The sequence below is a fragment of the Eleutherodactylus coqui genome, chromosome 1 (genome assembly GCF_035609145.1).
Source record: "Eleutherodactylus coqui strain aEleCoq1 chromosome 1, aEleCoq1.hap1, whole genome shotgun sequence".
In the NCBI taxonomy this organism is placed as follows: Eukaryota; Metazoa; Chordata; class Amphibia; order Anura; family Eleutherodactylidae; genus Eleutherodactylus; species Eleutherodactylus coqui.
Window position 1 is genome coordinate 468,191,619 of NC_089837.1, and position 14,843 is coordinate 468,206,461.

General features: G+C 46.5%; 1 protein-coding gene across 1 annotated transcript in view; it reads right to left on the reverse strand.

The window, feature by feature from the left end:
* The window catches only part of LOC136585065 (electroneutral sodium bicarbonate exchanger 1), a 176,229-nt gene extending 161,919 nt beyond the window's left edge, over positions 1–14,310 (reverse strand). Inside the window, exon 1 of the mRNA XM_066584362.1 lies at positions 14,121–14,310. Coding sequence (XP_066440459.1) covers positions 14,121–14,165 — 45 coding nt within the window. The 5' untranslated portion in view covers positions 14,166–14,310. The remainder of the gene's footprint in view (positions 1–14,120) is intronic.
* Positions 14,311–14,843: the final 533 nt, after the last annotated feature.

Here is a 14,843-nt window from a genome sequence, read left to right on the forward strand (position 1 = left end):
GTTAGGGATTGGCTTCATGGAAAGGATATGAAGGGCAAACAAATACCACTTGTTTCATTTCACAACTGCTTAAAGCGTATCTAGCTTTTCAGAATAAGCTGTTTGTGCACTTGAGAAGTGTCGGTATTTCTAGTCATTATATAAGACTTGTGTATGGCTTTTCCCCCAGTTTTTCTCTCTGCAGGCTTTATTGCTAATTCTTAGCTTTCTCTGAGTTGGTGAGTGGAAACTAGCTGCTATGAGGTCTGCTTACACTGTGAAAAGAGGAGATTCTTCTTCCCTATAGGCCCATTTACACGCAACGATTATCGCTCAAAATTCGCTCAAAAGCCATCATTTGAGCAATAATCGTTGCATGTAAATGTTCCCATCCTTCACTCTATGGCTGAACGATGATTTTTAGGGGAGCATAAAATCTATCGTTCAGCGGAGAGAAGATAAGATAAAACAGACCGCATGCCGTGTTTGCTGTCCATGGTGCTGTATTCTCCTCGGGAGCTCTGATTCCATTGTACTCTGCTTGCAGCCCAGCTGCAGGACAAAGGAGCGGATCTCTGCATACAGGTCCTGGAGGCTCATTTACATGCAAATGCAGGTGATTAGCGGCTAATGGACATTAGTGTCCATTAGCAGTTTATGCAAAACAATCACTCAAAACCTTCAAAATCTTTTGAACGATTATCTTTGAGAGATTGAGTGTAAATGGGCCTTATCTCTAACACACAAAAGTAGGAGCATAGAGGCAATTATATAGCAGTGCAGGGCAGTGTAGATGCAAATTAAGTACTAAGGTAAGATATAACACTGCTGTAGCCACATCTCTGCTTTTCTTGTTTCTATATTCACCTGCATTTGCCTGTCTGGGCTCTTCTCTGATCCAGCTCGCAGCACTATGAATCTATCAAGCAACCGCTGTACACAGTCAATGGATGACATTAGATCTGATTAAGAGTTCAATGTCACCCATTTAGGCCGGGCTCACACGACTGTCGGTACAGCGTATTCTGCATGCGGGTCTTGCGTGCAGAATACACTGTACCAATCTGCCATAGGTGGCCAATCCCCTCGATGGATTGTCACTAGAGATGAGCGAACGTACTCGGATAGGCACTACTCGTCCGAGTAATGTGCCTTATCCGAGTACCGCTGTGCTCGTGCTGAAAGATTCGGGACGCGCTGCGGAGCGGGGAGCTGCAGGGGAGAGCGGGGAGGAACGGAGGGGAGATCTTTCTCTCCTTCTCTCCCGGCCGCTCTGCCCCGCTCCCCGCTGCGACTCACCTGTCAGCAGCGGAGCGCCCGAATCTTTCAGCACGAACACAGCGGTACTCGGATAAGGCACATTACTCGGACGAGTAGTGCCTATCCGAGTACGTTCGTTCATCTCTAATTGTCACCTTGTCGTGGTGAGGGGGCTTGTGGGTTCCAGTGAACCTGTGGGCGAAGCTGTCGGAGTCATTTGACTCCAGAAGGGCCTCCCTGGGCGGTAAGACCACTGGGGAGTAATCAGATTAAGCACAATCTCCTCAATGGGGAGCAGGCGGATGATGATATGTTACATTGCATTAAATCCTTGCAAGGGTCCTTGCAAACCGTTTTCTACCCATTTCAGAAGACATCCTCTAGGAATCCAACAACGGATTCTGCCCTTCCAGAGCAAAAGTGGATATGATCTTCACGGCACGACAGCTCCAAGAAAAATGCAGGGAACAAAACCAACTGTACATGGCTTTCATTGACCTATCAAAGGCATTTAACACAGTGAACAGCAATGCCCTTTGGACCATCCTCCAAAAAAAGAAAATTGGATGCCCTAATAAAGTTGTGAATATCCTGCGGCTCCTACTTGATGGCAATGGTCGTGGACAGCAATGGCTCCCAAAATGACCCATTTAAGGTGGAGTCAGGCGTCAAACAGGGTTGAGTCATTGCCCCAATTTTATTTTCCATCTTTATAGCTATGATACTGCACTTTGTTAATGGGAAGCTTCCCACCGGTGTGGAAATCATCTATCGGACAGATGGCAAACTATTTCACCTTAACAGACTTAAAGCCAAAACCAAGGTCACAACACGGTCTGTTACTGAACTCCAATATGCTGATGATAACGTAGTCTGTGCTCATTCAGAAGATGATCTACAAGCCACTTTAAACATCCTTGCAGAAGCATACTAAAAGCTTGGCTTCTCACTGAACATCGAGAAAACCAAAGTGCTCTATCAGCAGCCACCTATCCACAAAAGCAAACATCAATGCTGAAATACAACACCGACTGAGCTGTGAGTGCAGCTATTTTTTCGAATGAAGCAGAGTGTTGGAGGACCGGAAGATTAAGAAGGATACTAAGATGCTTGTTTATAAAGCCATTGTCCTTCCAACCTTGTTATATGCCTGCGAAACGTGGACCATCTACAAATGTCACTCTCAACTCCTGGAACGATTCCATCAGTGTTGCCTTTGAAAAATCCGGCAAATCTCTTGGGAAGACAGGCGGACAAAAAGCATCCTGAAAGAAGCAAACACAACCAGTATTGAAGCATTGATCCTTCACCATCAACTTCGCTGGACGGGCCACATTGTGCGAATGCCCGACTACCGTCTCTCAAAGCAACTACTATACTCTCAACTCAAGAATGGAAAACGGAATGTTGGTGGACAGCAAAAGAGATTTAACCCTTTCCAATCCAATTTTGGATTCCGGGTTTCCAAAAAGGCTTTCTCTTTTTGCTGTTATACAATGGTGCTATCTGCTGGCTAAAGCCAGTGTGTGCGCACAGGGAGGCTCCGACAGCAGAGTGCCTGGCAATAGACAGTAAGAATACCCTGTCTGACGTCTTCTGACATTGGAGCTGTAAAAGCTTTAATCAGAATGTAGGAAGACGTCAGACAGTGGATTGGAAAGGGTTGAAGATGGGCTTAAAGCTAACCTTAAAAACTGTGGCATTTACATCGAAAACTGGGAAGCGCTGGCCCTCGAGCGCTCAAGTTGGGGGTCAGCCGTTACCAACAGCACTGTAAATTTTAAAGAGGCACAAGTAGATGGTGAAAAAGAGAAACGTATTAAGAGGAAGGAATGTCAACCCAACCCTTGCCGGGACCAACTTCCACTTGGAAACTGATGTTGCCTCTCTGAAAGAACCTGAGGATCAAGAATAGGTCTCTATAATCACCTATGGACCCACCGCTAAGCCCCTATACTTGAAAGGCAATCATGCTCAGCTCACATATATTGCCCAAAATGCATGTGAAAAGAAAATTGTGCCATGTTCTAACTTAATTTAATTGTGCATTTTCAGCATCCCGCGCATGTGCCTCTCACGATTTACAGTCGTGTGAGCCCGGCTGCACACGACCAGGTCAGATTCCAGATGCGGAATCCGACCCTGTGCCCAGCCGGTGACCTCAGGTACCTGTCTTCTTTCTTCATCTGTGCTGTGTATGGTCCGGACAGCTCGCCGTTGGACATGCGCAGTACACATTTTCCCGTGCCGTTGCTAATCGATGACGTGGAATCCGTGACCTGTCCGCAAGGTTGGACATCTTCCATTGACTATAATGGAAGCCGTCCATGCGGAGACCGCACTAAAATAGATAACGCTGCGATTTTTTTTCCTCCGCGAGCAGAAGATCACAAGTGATTTCTGCTGGTGTGCAAGAAAAAGCGCTTTTTCATAGAATACTATAGACCAGTGATTCCCAACCGGGGTGCCGCGGCTCTCTGGCTGGAAATCACGTAATGTTGTATAGTATTGTTGTATCTTGTCTCCACGCTAACTTAGAGGTGGAGACAAGGGTTTGGCTTATCTCCAACAGGGAAGGGCTAGCTCACACCCCAAGCAGTGGATTGGATGATGGAAGTGTCTTCCACTCACCACAGTGCTCTACCTTCCAGCGTATCGGCTCCTTCGCTGTCTCGGTGGCGGCGAATGGTCCTGTTGTACTGCAGCGGGGTTTACTCAAGTCCGCAGCATTGGTGGAGGGACTTTGCTGCTGAAAAAGGAACGGCAAGCCAGGAGGGGGAGGGGGCGGCTGAGTGGTGGGGTTAATGACAGGACACCGGCGGGGCCACTCAGCGCTGCACCCAGGATGGCGAGACGGCTGAGCAGCAGATTTAAAGACAGGAGGCCGACGGGGACACTCAGCACTGCAGGCAGGGCGGGGAGACAGGCAAGCGGCAGGGGGGGGGGGGGTGACTGATAGGAGGGTCAACGGGACATGCTGGAAGGTCGCCCATCACAGTGACAAGGGGTGTCCAGAGTGGACCTTGCAGTCCGGCAGGGGGAAAGTGCCGCAATAGTTCTCAGCTATCACTGCCGGGACCGCAATAGTGGTCAACTATCACTGCCGGGGCCGCAATAATTACTACCGAGGCCACCAATATAGGGGGTCACCATTACTACCGAGGCCACCAATATAGGGAGTCGCCATTACTACTGGGGCCACCAATATAGGGAGTCGCCATTACTACTGGGGCCACCAACATGGGTGGGGGAGACACTATTACTGCATGGGGTGGATTAGTTGTGGAATTTATCATCCACTTTGCTGTAGCAGCAAAGTGGATGAGAATTTGAAAATTACCAGCACGGTGTGGAAACAATCTGTACAAAACCCGTGTGGATACTGACATTTAGTGTCGGATTTAATTCCACAGCATGTTAATTTTAAATATAATGTATATCAACAGCTCATCCAACGCTCTTCCCTGTGTATTTTTTCTTAAACAGCCCTGTCCTTTCTATAACAATGGAGGTAAAAATCATGTCATAATAAGCCACACTCCTGACCACACTATAGCCACACCCCCTTTTGGTAGCAAAAAAAATTCCGAGGGGTGCCCCAAGGCTGAAAAGGTTGGGAAAAACTGCTATAGATAGTATTTGCTGTAAAACCTGGAGGCAGATGCCAGCTCCGGATTCCGCAATGCAAACATGCCCGTGTATAGGCAGACTTGGCATCAGCGGTGGTGACAAATTCACAGAGCTGGTAGCCGGGGAAAAAAGCAGGCGAATATGAAAACAAGAAAAATGGTGATACAGACGGTTGATTGTGGTCCTCCATGTACTTGATGTCTACTTTGAGGCAATATTTCTGTAAAACGTAAAAAACATCAAACATCATGCACTTGGCACGAGCTTCTGGTTATAGGGGCATCATGGCTTCAGTTTTCACAAAACCCATGATGGATATTACATGTTTGCTACGATACACTTTGTAACAGATCCCCTAAAAAGGACTAATGTAATTGCAAAAAGCACAACATACTTTCCTCTGCTGTGGATTCCGGCGCAAACTGTACGACCGAATCATGGTGGATTTCACCCTATACATTGAAACATTACCTTCCATAAGATTCAAATGTGATCGTTCTCAGTAAGAGAAACCAAGTAATCTTGTAGATATGATACCTTTTAATGGCTAACAAAAATACATGATGTTACAGCAAGCTTTCCAAGCTACTCAGGGTTCTTCCTCAGGCATCATGAGAGGTTTGAAAGCTTGCAATAACAATATGTATTTTTGTTAGCCATTAAAAGCTACCATATCTACAAGATTACTTGGTTTCTCTTATTGAGAACAATCACATTTTGCTCTACTAGGATTGACACACACGCATGTTGCGGACTTACCGTTCCTATAGAACTTACAATACATGTACTAGCCGGATATTGCTGGCAGCATAAAAACGCAAAACCATCAGATGAAATAGTGAAGTATAACTATTAGTAAAACCCACCCTCATGATCTACTCGATATGTAAAGCCTCACTGGAAAATAACCAAAATTGGTATATTTTTGCTTTTCCAACATCTGATCTGCGTAATCTTTCCTTCCAGGCAGCTTTGCTGTGGTTTTGGCATCTACGCCTGCACTTAGTCGGTTAACAAGGATTTACGCTAGGAGGGGAACTGATAAAGAATCTGTAAGTGACACATCTAAACCAGGTCATGGGATTGTATTAGAATATATTTATCATACTTCTTATTCCAAGCGAGCGAGCCGTCACCCCCCGGGATAGCGGAAGGTCACATTCTGTCGCTCCGTCACATCGCCATCTCTGCACAGAATCATAGCAGGAGCAGACAATAGCAGATATATGGCGGTACAGTCACAGAACAAGAATGGCATGTTACCAAATATATCACATAGTGAGAGAGGAAGCCGCCCACACAAAAATCAGTTGGTCCTGGTGCCCGTCATCACACCCTTATCCTAGGTAGGCCAGATTCACACAAGCGTGTTTGCAAACACAACACTTGCACAATATGGAGAGAATAGAATCCATTGATTTCTATAGGTTTGTTCACAAGCACGTATTTTGCGTGCACAATTCTGTCGTGCAAAAAAAATACATGGCATGTTCTATTTTCCTGTACATTTGCGCAAGGAAATAGAAGATATGAAACTAATTAGGCTAATTAGCCATTTCAATGTATGGACTGTAGCTGCAAGGTTTTTTTTGAGAGCGCAAATTAAAAATACATTATGCCAAAAACGTACGCCTGGTTGGGACCAGGCACACATTTCTGTCCAGGCAAACAAAGCTGCCAGAAAAGTGTCTAAAGGTGCATTTACACACACAGATGATCGCTCACAATTTGTCAGAAACGGACAGTTTTGAGTGATCATTTTGCATTAGCTACTAATAGGTTAATCAGCCCATTAGTATCTAACTAGCTTCATTTGCATGTATTTAGAGAACAGCGGGTGGTCTGTTCTCTAAATATATCGCTATTGTTCTATAGTGGAACAAGTGAGTGTAAAAATGTCATCAGCGCTGCTCGCAGAGAACTCAGCATGCAGTCCCTCTTATCAGGGACGATGGAATGTAAGCGGAGCTGAACTCAGCAATGGATGAAAAGTGCACGGTAAGTACACGATGGGTGCACATTTACATGCAACAATTATAACTCAAAAGATGGCTTTTGAGCGATCATTGTTGTGTGTAAATGTACCTTTATACATAGAGGCGTGCAACTCTTCATGTACTATATGCAAATAGGGAAGATGCAACAATACCTCTGCAGCGGCACCTATTGGATGGCAGAATTCCTGCAAATCATATATATATATATATATATATATATATATATATATATATAGGGTCAGGCATTGATTTGTAGGAATGCTGCCTTCCAATAGGTGGCGCTGCAAAGGGATTGTTCCATCTTTCTTATTTACATATTTCCCAGAGGAGCATGGATGGCCTTATAAGTCTTCTCACTAACCTTCTTGGTGCTCTCCTTAAGCAGTGATGTTACCCCTCCCGATCTTTATGTATTAAGCACTAGGGGATTTATACTAAGCTCAGTGTCGGAAATGCAGAGCTTAGTAAATTTCCCCCCTGCCAGTCTTAACGCTGGACAGAAGCGCGCAGGCCTGACTCTTCTAGGTGTGATATACCATCCGTCCTCAACACTCCGCTTAGCAGATGTCCCCTAGCTGATCTCGCAGCGCAGCAGCTGCCTTCTATGTACAGACAGGGAATATAGGCTGCTAACTCATACTACAGTTACATGTACTACTACTTTATGAAAAACACATAATGATGGGTACACGTTAATACATCCAGCTGACAACTAAGATTAATGCCGTATTCACGTAGGCGCAGCTAACCGCATATGGACGTACATCCGTGCGCTGTCCAATTCCCACAGGCAGTGGCCACAGCATATCCGATTCTGGACTGAAATATGCAAAAAAAAAATTTGCCAGTGCGTATAGCTATACCGCGTGCCGTTCGTGAAATACACGGACTAAAAATATCTGTGTGAATTGCCTTGAGCTACAGCACATTTAATGGGGTCTTTCAGGCAAATGTTATCGACGACCTGTCCTGAGGATAGGTCATTAATAGTTGATTGTTGGGGTCCATCGCTCGTTACGAGAACTGTGTCGGCAATTACCAGTGCCGGTCACTACACAGGAGTCGGAACATCAGCTTCCCCTCTGTACCCCTGTGTGGGGGGCCTAATCAGCTTATCACCCAGGGTCCTGAACGGTGGACCCTCCGACAATCATCTATTAGGGACCTATTTTGAGGATAGGTCATCAATAGTATTAGCCCAGAAAACCCCTCTAATGTATAGACGTTGTTAAAAGAAATGTATATATGGGGCGCATCCACAAACTTCTATGGAAGAGTTGTATGCCAAAGCCCGTACTTTTAGCGTGCATCCGCCTAATCATCAATCTGCAGGAGTTGGATGGTATACGCACATAGTCTGCAGTATGAGGACACCTCCAACTTCTTCTAATAAGACGGGAACCTTTTTTGGTTGCCTGTATTCCCTTTCCAAGTTATAACATTGCCGTCATATATATCAAATATGCGCATATCCGACAGCGAGCCGTGCGGACCATCCGCAGTACAGATGAAGAAAAAAAGCCAGCAGGTACACGCGGACACTGCTACTGCCAGGGCTTGATTCCGTTGAGTGATTTTGCATGCGGAATCCGACCCGCCTGTGTACAGTTGGCCTTAGGGAGGCCATAACTTCCCCGCATGGGGAGCCAAGTACTACGACTAAAGCATTATAGTTGGAGCCCTGTTACAGATTTTATATTGGGGCTCAAAAGCTTCGGGTTACGCCTCTGATTGCGACCATTTTTTTTTCCTCCAGTGCCTCTAAAATGAAAAAAAAAATTGCAAATTGCATTGATTAAAATTTCCCTACCATTCATTGATGACCGCTTTTATGCAAATCTGTGTGTCTCCATGGCAACAAATTGCAGTCATACCTTGTGTTTGTTGTACATGGTTGTTAAGCTGCCTGCTGCAGTGGCTGTCCATGCGCACATCTTAAGGCTAGCTTACACGGACCAATGAACGCTCTGTCGTTTGAGCGACAGCTTTGAGCGATCATTTTGCATAAAAATTAATTGGTATTTAGGTAGCTACTCAGCTACTTAAATATCAATTAGGTGTGCAAATGAAGCCCTCCCTGAATGCAGCTAATAGCCCAAGGCTATTATATGCGCTCAGATCCTTTGTTCTCCCAGAGGGAAACAATGCTATCAGCACAACCCATGGAGAACGACTGATAAAAGTGAATGACGATTTTTAGGTTAGCTTGAATTTAACGATCTGCTAACAGTGCCTGAAAAGCAGAAGATTTACACGCACTGATTATCGCTAAAACGATCGCCGATTAGCAATTTTTTTAGCGATCATCGGCTGGTGTAAATGGGCCTTTACTCCTAGGTGCACATTTGTGACCACAACGCCATTTGCTGTCTATGGGGATAGCACCTCTTGGCTATCTCCATCAGTCCCATAAATATAACACATATGCAGGGGAATTCAGGGTGTGCCGCTCTCATGATCCCTGGGGGTCAGAGAAGTCAGATCTCCGCCGATCATACATTCATCATAAATCTTTTTGGTGAAGTAACCTTTTAAAATTAGCTCCCTCACCACCAACCAGAAAGAAATCACATACAGCGATGGCAGTAAAGTACAATGGGCATGGGGGGTAAAATCTGTAAAATAATAAGACAAATATTCAGGCACTGCACCCATATCAATGCTGAGACAACTGATGGGCTCCAGGCGCATGCAAGCTTCTGGGACCAATCTTTGTTTCTCTCATACACTGTCCTTTGTTTGTCTTATCTGTCTTGCTCTTTTGTTATATCTTCTCTTTTATATGTAGGGATAGTAAGGGAATCTAGTCAGATTCCAGCCACGGGGTTGCCCTTTTTGGGGCAGGTGCTCCGCTCTCCTGTCAGGTCCAGTTAGGGGTGATATAGAGGAAGAACTTAGGTCTTTTTCAGTTTCCATCACTGTCTGTTAAATTGTTTTGCACCCCTAATATCATTGCTATCCCCAGTGCTTTACACATCATTCCACCTGTGCCTACACTCAGCCCGTTTCAGTTTTCAGTGCCGCCAATCACCTCTCTGGTCCTCCATTTCCATCGGTGGCAACAGCCACGTGGGTTGGAAGACCGGCAGGGACATCATCAGGGATGTCCTGTAAACCTGTCTCAGCGCTTCTACATTAGAAACCCACGTGACAGGTTTATGGGACGTCACCAGACCTTCTGGCCGGGTGACATCACCTGTCAGGTGCCGCAGTGTTGAGGAGCCAAAAACTATATAAAATACAGAACTCAAAAAAAACCCTTTAACATTTAGGGTTCTTATATATGGCCTAACCTTACGAAACAAAGTAGGTGCAATTGTACTCAGTGGCTTCATGAGGTTACAAATGCTAGGCTGGAAAATACAGAATATATAAAGAGTCTACATGCCCGTGTTGAAATGCCATGTTTTTGTCATTTAAAGAAAAAAAAAATCTGACAAAGATGAATCATTTCAGATGTATGTTCACCTTCAATGTGACCCATTGCACAATTCTATTGAAAAACAAAATCCTTTTTTGGTATCACTTAGGGCTCCTTCCCACGGACAGATTTCCGCCGAATCCGCAGGTAAGTATGGGGTCTCTGGGGGGCGCCGTGACGGGCTCCGCCGCGGAATTCCACGGCGGAGCCCGTCACGGTCATGTGCAGCTGGCCTTAGGATGGAAAAACAAAAATAAAAATATAATAATGGGGTTGCATTAATATGCACACTCTAAAACTAATACTTTGTTGATGTACCCCTTGACTTCATGAAAGCATTCAGTCTTTTTGGGTCAGTGTCTATCAGTCTGAACCATCTTGACATGGCCATGTTTGCCCACTCTTCCTTGCAAAAGCGCAAATTGGTCAGACTGCAAGGGCATCCATGTGTAGCGCCCTCTTCAGGTCAACCCACAGATTTTCAATGGGATTCAGGTCTGGGCTCTGGCTGGGCCATTTCAAGACAGTAATCACCTTCTGGCGAAGCCATTTTTTTGTTGATTTGGAGGTCTGCTTTCGGTCGTTGTCATGCTGAGAGGTGAAATTTCTCTTCATTTTCAGCTTTTTAGCAGAAGCCTGAAGGTTTTGTGCCGAAATGGTCTGATATTTGGAACGGTTCATAATTCCCTCCACCTTGACTTAAGCCCCAGTTCCAGCAACAGAAAAACATCCCCAAAGCATAATGCTGCCTCCACCATGTTTCATTGTGGGTATCGTGCTCTTCTGGTGATGCGCAGTGTTGGCTTTGTCACAAACATACCTTTTGGAATTATGGCCAGAAAGTTCCCCCTCGGTCTCATCAGGCCACAACATGTTCTCCCACATACTTTTGGCAGATGATGTAGGTTTTGCCAAAACATAGCCGGGCTTGGATGCTTTTCTTTGTTAGAAAAGGCTTTCATCTTGTCCCCTTACCCAACAGCTCAGATATCTGAAGAATACGGGAGATGGTTGTCACATGCACTACACCAGATTTCTCCAACTCCAGTCCTCAGGGACCGCCAACAGGTCATGTTTTCAGTGTTGCACTGGTGATGTAATTATTGTCAGTGCCTCACACATTGCCACAGGTGTTCTTACTATAGGATATCCTGAAAACATGACCTGTTGGTGGTCCCCGAGGACTGGAGTTGGGGACTCCTGCACTACACAACCAGTACTTGCCAGAAATTCCTGCAGCTCCTTTAGTGTTACTGTAGGCCTCTTGGCAGCCTCCCGCACCAATTTTGTTCTGGTCTTTTCACCAATCTTCAAGGAATGTCCAGTTCTTGGCAATGTCACTATTGTGCCAAATGTAATCCACTTCTTGATGACATCTCACTGTGTTCCATGGTTTATGTAATGCCTTGGAAATTTTTGGTCTCCATCTCCTGACTGATACCTTTCAACATTCAGATCCCTTTAATGTGTTGGAAGCTCTTTACAGACCAACTAAGAAAATGTCAGGAAAATCCTCCTAAAAGAGCTGAACTTATTATGGGATAAATCAGAATCTTACATAATGGCACCAGAGTACTGACTACATATTTAACATGAGTTTCAGGCCTCGTTCACACAGCCGACACAGCGGTATCGCATCGCTGGTACGTGCGATATCGCTGGGGTTTGTCGCGTTTATACTGCGATTTTGTAGCACTACAAAGTCACACTCTGGCTGGCTGTGATTGGCTGACGCTTAGCCAACCAGAACTAGCACTCGATGGATGGCTATTATTGGTTCATCGAGCGCTGGCTGTGATTGGCTAAGCGTCAGCCAATCAGAGGCAGCGCTTCCAGGAGGTGGGGATTTTTCAATCGCCGGCCAGAAGAGATGAAGGAGAATAGTGCCAGGGAGAAGAAGCGGCCGGAGATGACAGCCATTCTAAGGTGATATATACTTTTTTTTTCTTTTTGCCTGCAGTTAGGGCTTAGGTTATGGCTTTGACGGTAGGATTTCCTACTGTCAAAGTTGAATCACACCACAGGAAAATCATGTTTTCGTGTGATGCAACAGAGAGGGAGGCTCCATAGGTAAACATGGGCTACAAAACCTCACGAATCGCAGGCATATCGCCGGACCCAGGAAGTTTTCGTGCATGGCTTTCGTATGCTACAATCCATCACACGTGTGAATTTACCCATAGGACAGCATGAGCGTCACATACATGCGATCTGTAGCATTGTCGCAGCGCGACTATCGCCCGTGTGATCAAGGCCTAGACGTGACTGCCTAAGGCCAGCTGCACATGGGCGGATTTGCATTGCGAAATTCAGAGCGGGCGTCCCCCTCCAGATACCGCAGCAAATACTAACCACAGCATGCTATGTAAAAACGCTTTTTCTCTACACAAGCAGAAACCAATTGCTATTTTCAACTAGCGGAATCTATTTTAGTGCGGATTCCGCATGGACAGCTTCCATTGAAGTCAATGGAAGCCATCAGCAATGCGTAAAGATCGCAGGTACCCGCATTATCGCCTAGCGACGACGTGGAAAAATCCGGGATTTAAAAAAACAAACTGTACTGCGCATGTCCGACTGCTTGCGGTGCGGACCATCCACAATACAGGAAAAGACAGGTACTTGCAGATGCCAGCAGGGCACAGGGTCGGATTCTGCAGCGGGCTCCCGCATGCGGAATCCGACCCGATCATGTGCAGCCAGCCTAATGCTAAACACAACCATATCCCCAAATATAAGAGGGTGTTTACACTTCTGCAACCACATTATATCCACTGTAGCCTTATTATACAGCATGCCCCTTCTGCATGTCCTCTCCATCATTCGACAGATCTAAGGTCATGTCCCCCTGGACAGTAAATCATTGTGTTCTGCATCACCTAAACAAGTAATGGTCCCCTTTACAAATCTTCAACGAACACGTCTTTGTTTGTAGGACATAAAATGGAGAACAATAGTCCCAAAATCCCAACTAAACGGCAGGAACCATTTAGCTGCCATAGCCCAAGTTATAAAATCTTACAGCCCTACGTCAATCAGAATACTATTTCTGTCCGCCCGTTAACCCAAGTGGTCCCATAGGGGGTAATCGTCCACATAAATCTGCACCTCCTGGAGAGAACATGTTACTCTCTGCTCCCAGCTGGAACTGTCATTGTTACTTTGTATCCAGCACTAAAGCAAAACACGTCCTAGAGAAACAAAAGGATAATTCCCGAAGTGGCCAATAACAAAAGAAGCAAGAAGCACGCCTGCAGAAGGCAACAATGTGCCACCCTGATCTTATTTATAGACCATTCTACGCCGTCAGATCAGGACGGGCACACGGATACATGTGATGGGTATTCCAGATAAACAACCTGGCCTAAAAGCAGGAGCGTCGTCACAATGTAGGCTCGGCTAGTTAATATTAGGAAGAGCAAGCATAGAGAATGTGGGCACCTAAATGGCATGGATGCTCGGTGCAGCACCTCTCCAGCTGGCAGTGCCCATGCAGAAAGATATTGGGGACGCTACACAACCCACCGCTCTCCAATGACCTCCACACAAGGTGACATTACAAAGAGGAACACACATAGGCTGCATTTACAAAGCAACATGCGGGCATATGCCCATGCCATCAGCTCACTTTGCCATCATTGGCAGTGATGCCATCTAAAAAGGTCCCATGCATTGCAGCCGGTGCCAAGTCCACCGGAGCCCTCTGTGCCTGCACTGCAGTAAGTTCCAGTGCAGGACCCCCACTTGCCCCCTTTAATAGGTTGCAGCACATATTTGTGCCCAGTGCCAGCAGCCTCTCTCTCTCCCTGCAGCATCCTGGCAGCACATCTTACCTGGTAGCTGAGGGCACACTCGGGCTCGGTGCTTCCCGCGGGCATGGCTGACGCCTTGTTATTGCCTCCGCTCTAGGGAATTGCTAATTCGCCTTCTGCTGGTGGATGTACAGAGAAGATGTCTTCCGCACTCCCATGGACGAGAAGGAGCTGCAGCTGCTGTGTCACTGCTCAGGGTATGGCCATGCCACCTGCGGAGGGCAGCCGCTCACTGCATGTCAGCTACCCCGGCGAGGATGGGGCACTGCAGGTCCGTCCAACGTAGGGAATGAGGATCCCAGCGCGGCCGGGACGCGCGAGGAGAAGGAGGCGTGGTTCACCAGGGGAGGCCACGCCCACTGCAGGCCCATTGGAGAACGTCACCTCTCTGCCCGGGGACAGCGCTGTCCCATAGAGGGGTCGTTCATCCCCACGACATGTCTCACGACATACAGCCGGCTGCGATGCAGCACAGATGTGAGCGGAGGGGTTAATATAACGGGGGCGACTGGTGAGCGTTGCTAGGAGACAGGGCTGCGCGGCCGTGTATACAGCACATGTATATAGTCCCCTGCGGCTGCCGTCCATCATACTGCTGGCATGGAAGTCCTGTGTTAGAAAGCAGGCAATATGGTGACCAAAACCCACTGCCATAGCGCCGCGACGACTCACGGACAAGCGAATGGAATTTTTTTTCGCGTGCTGCAACGTCCCGGCCGCTTTCGCTTTAATGCAAGGTTGCAG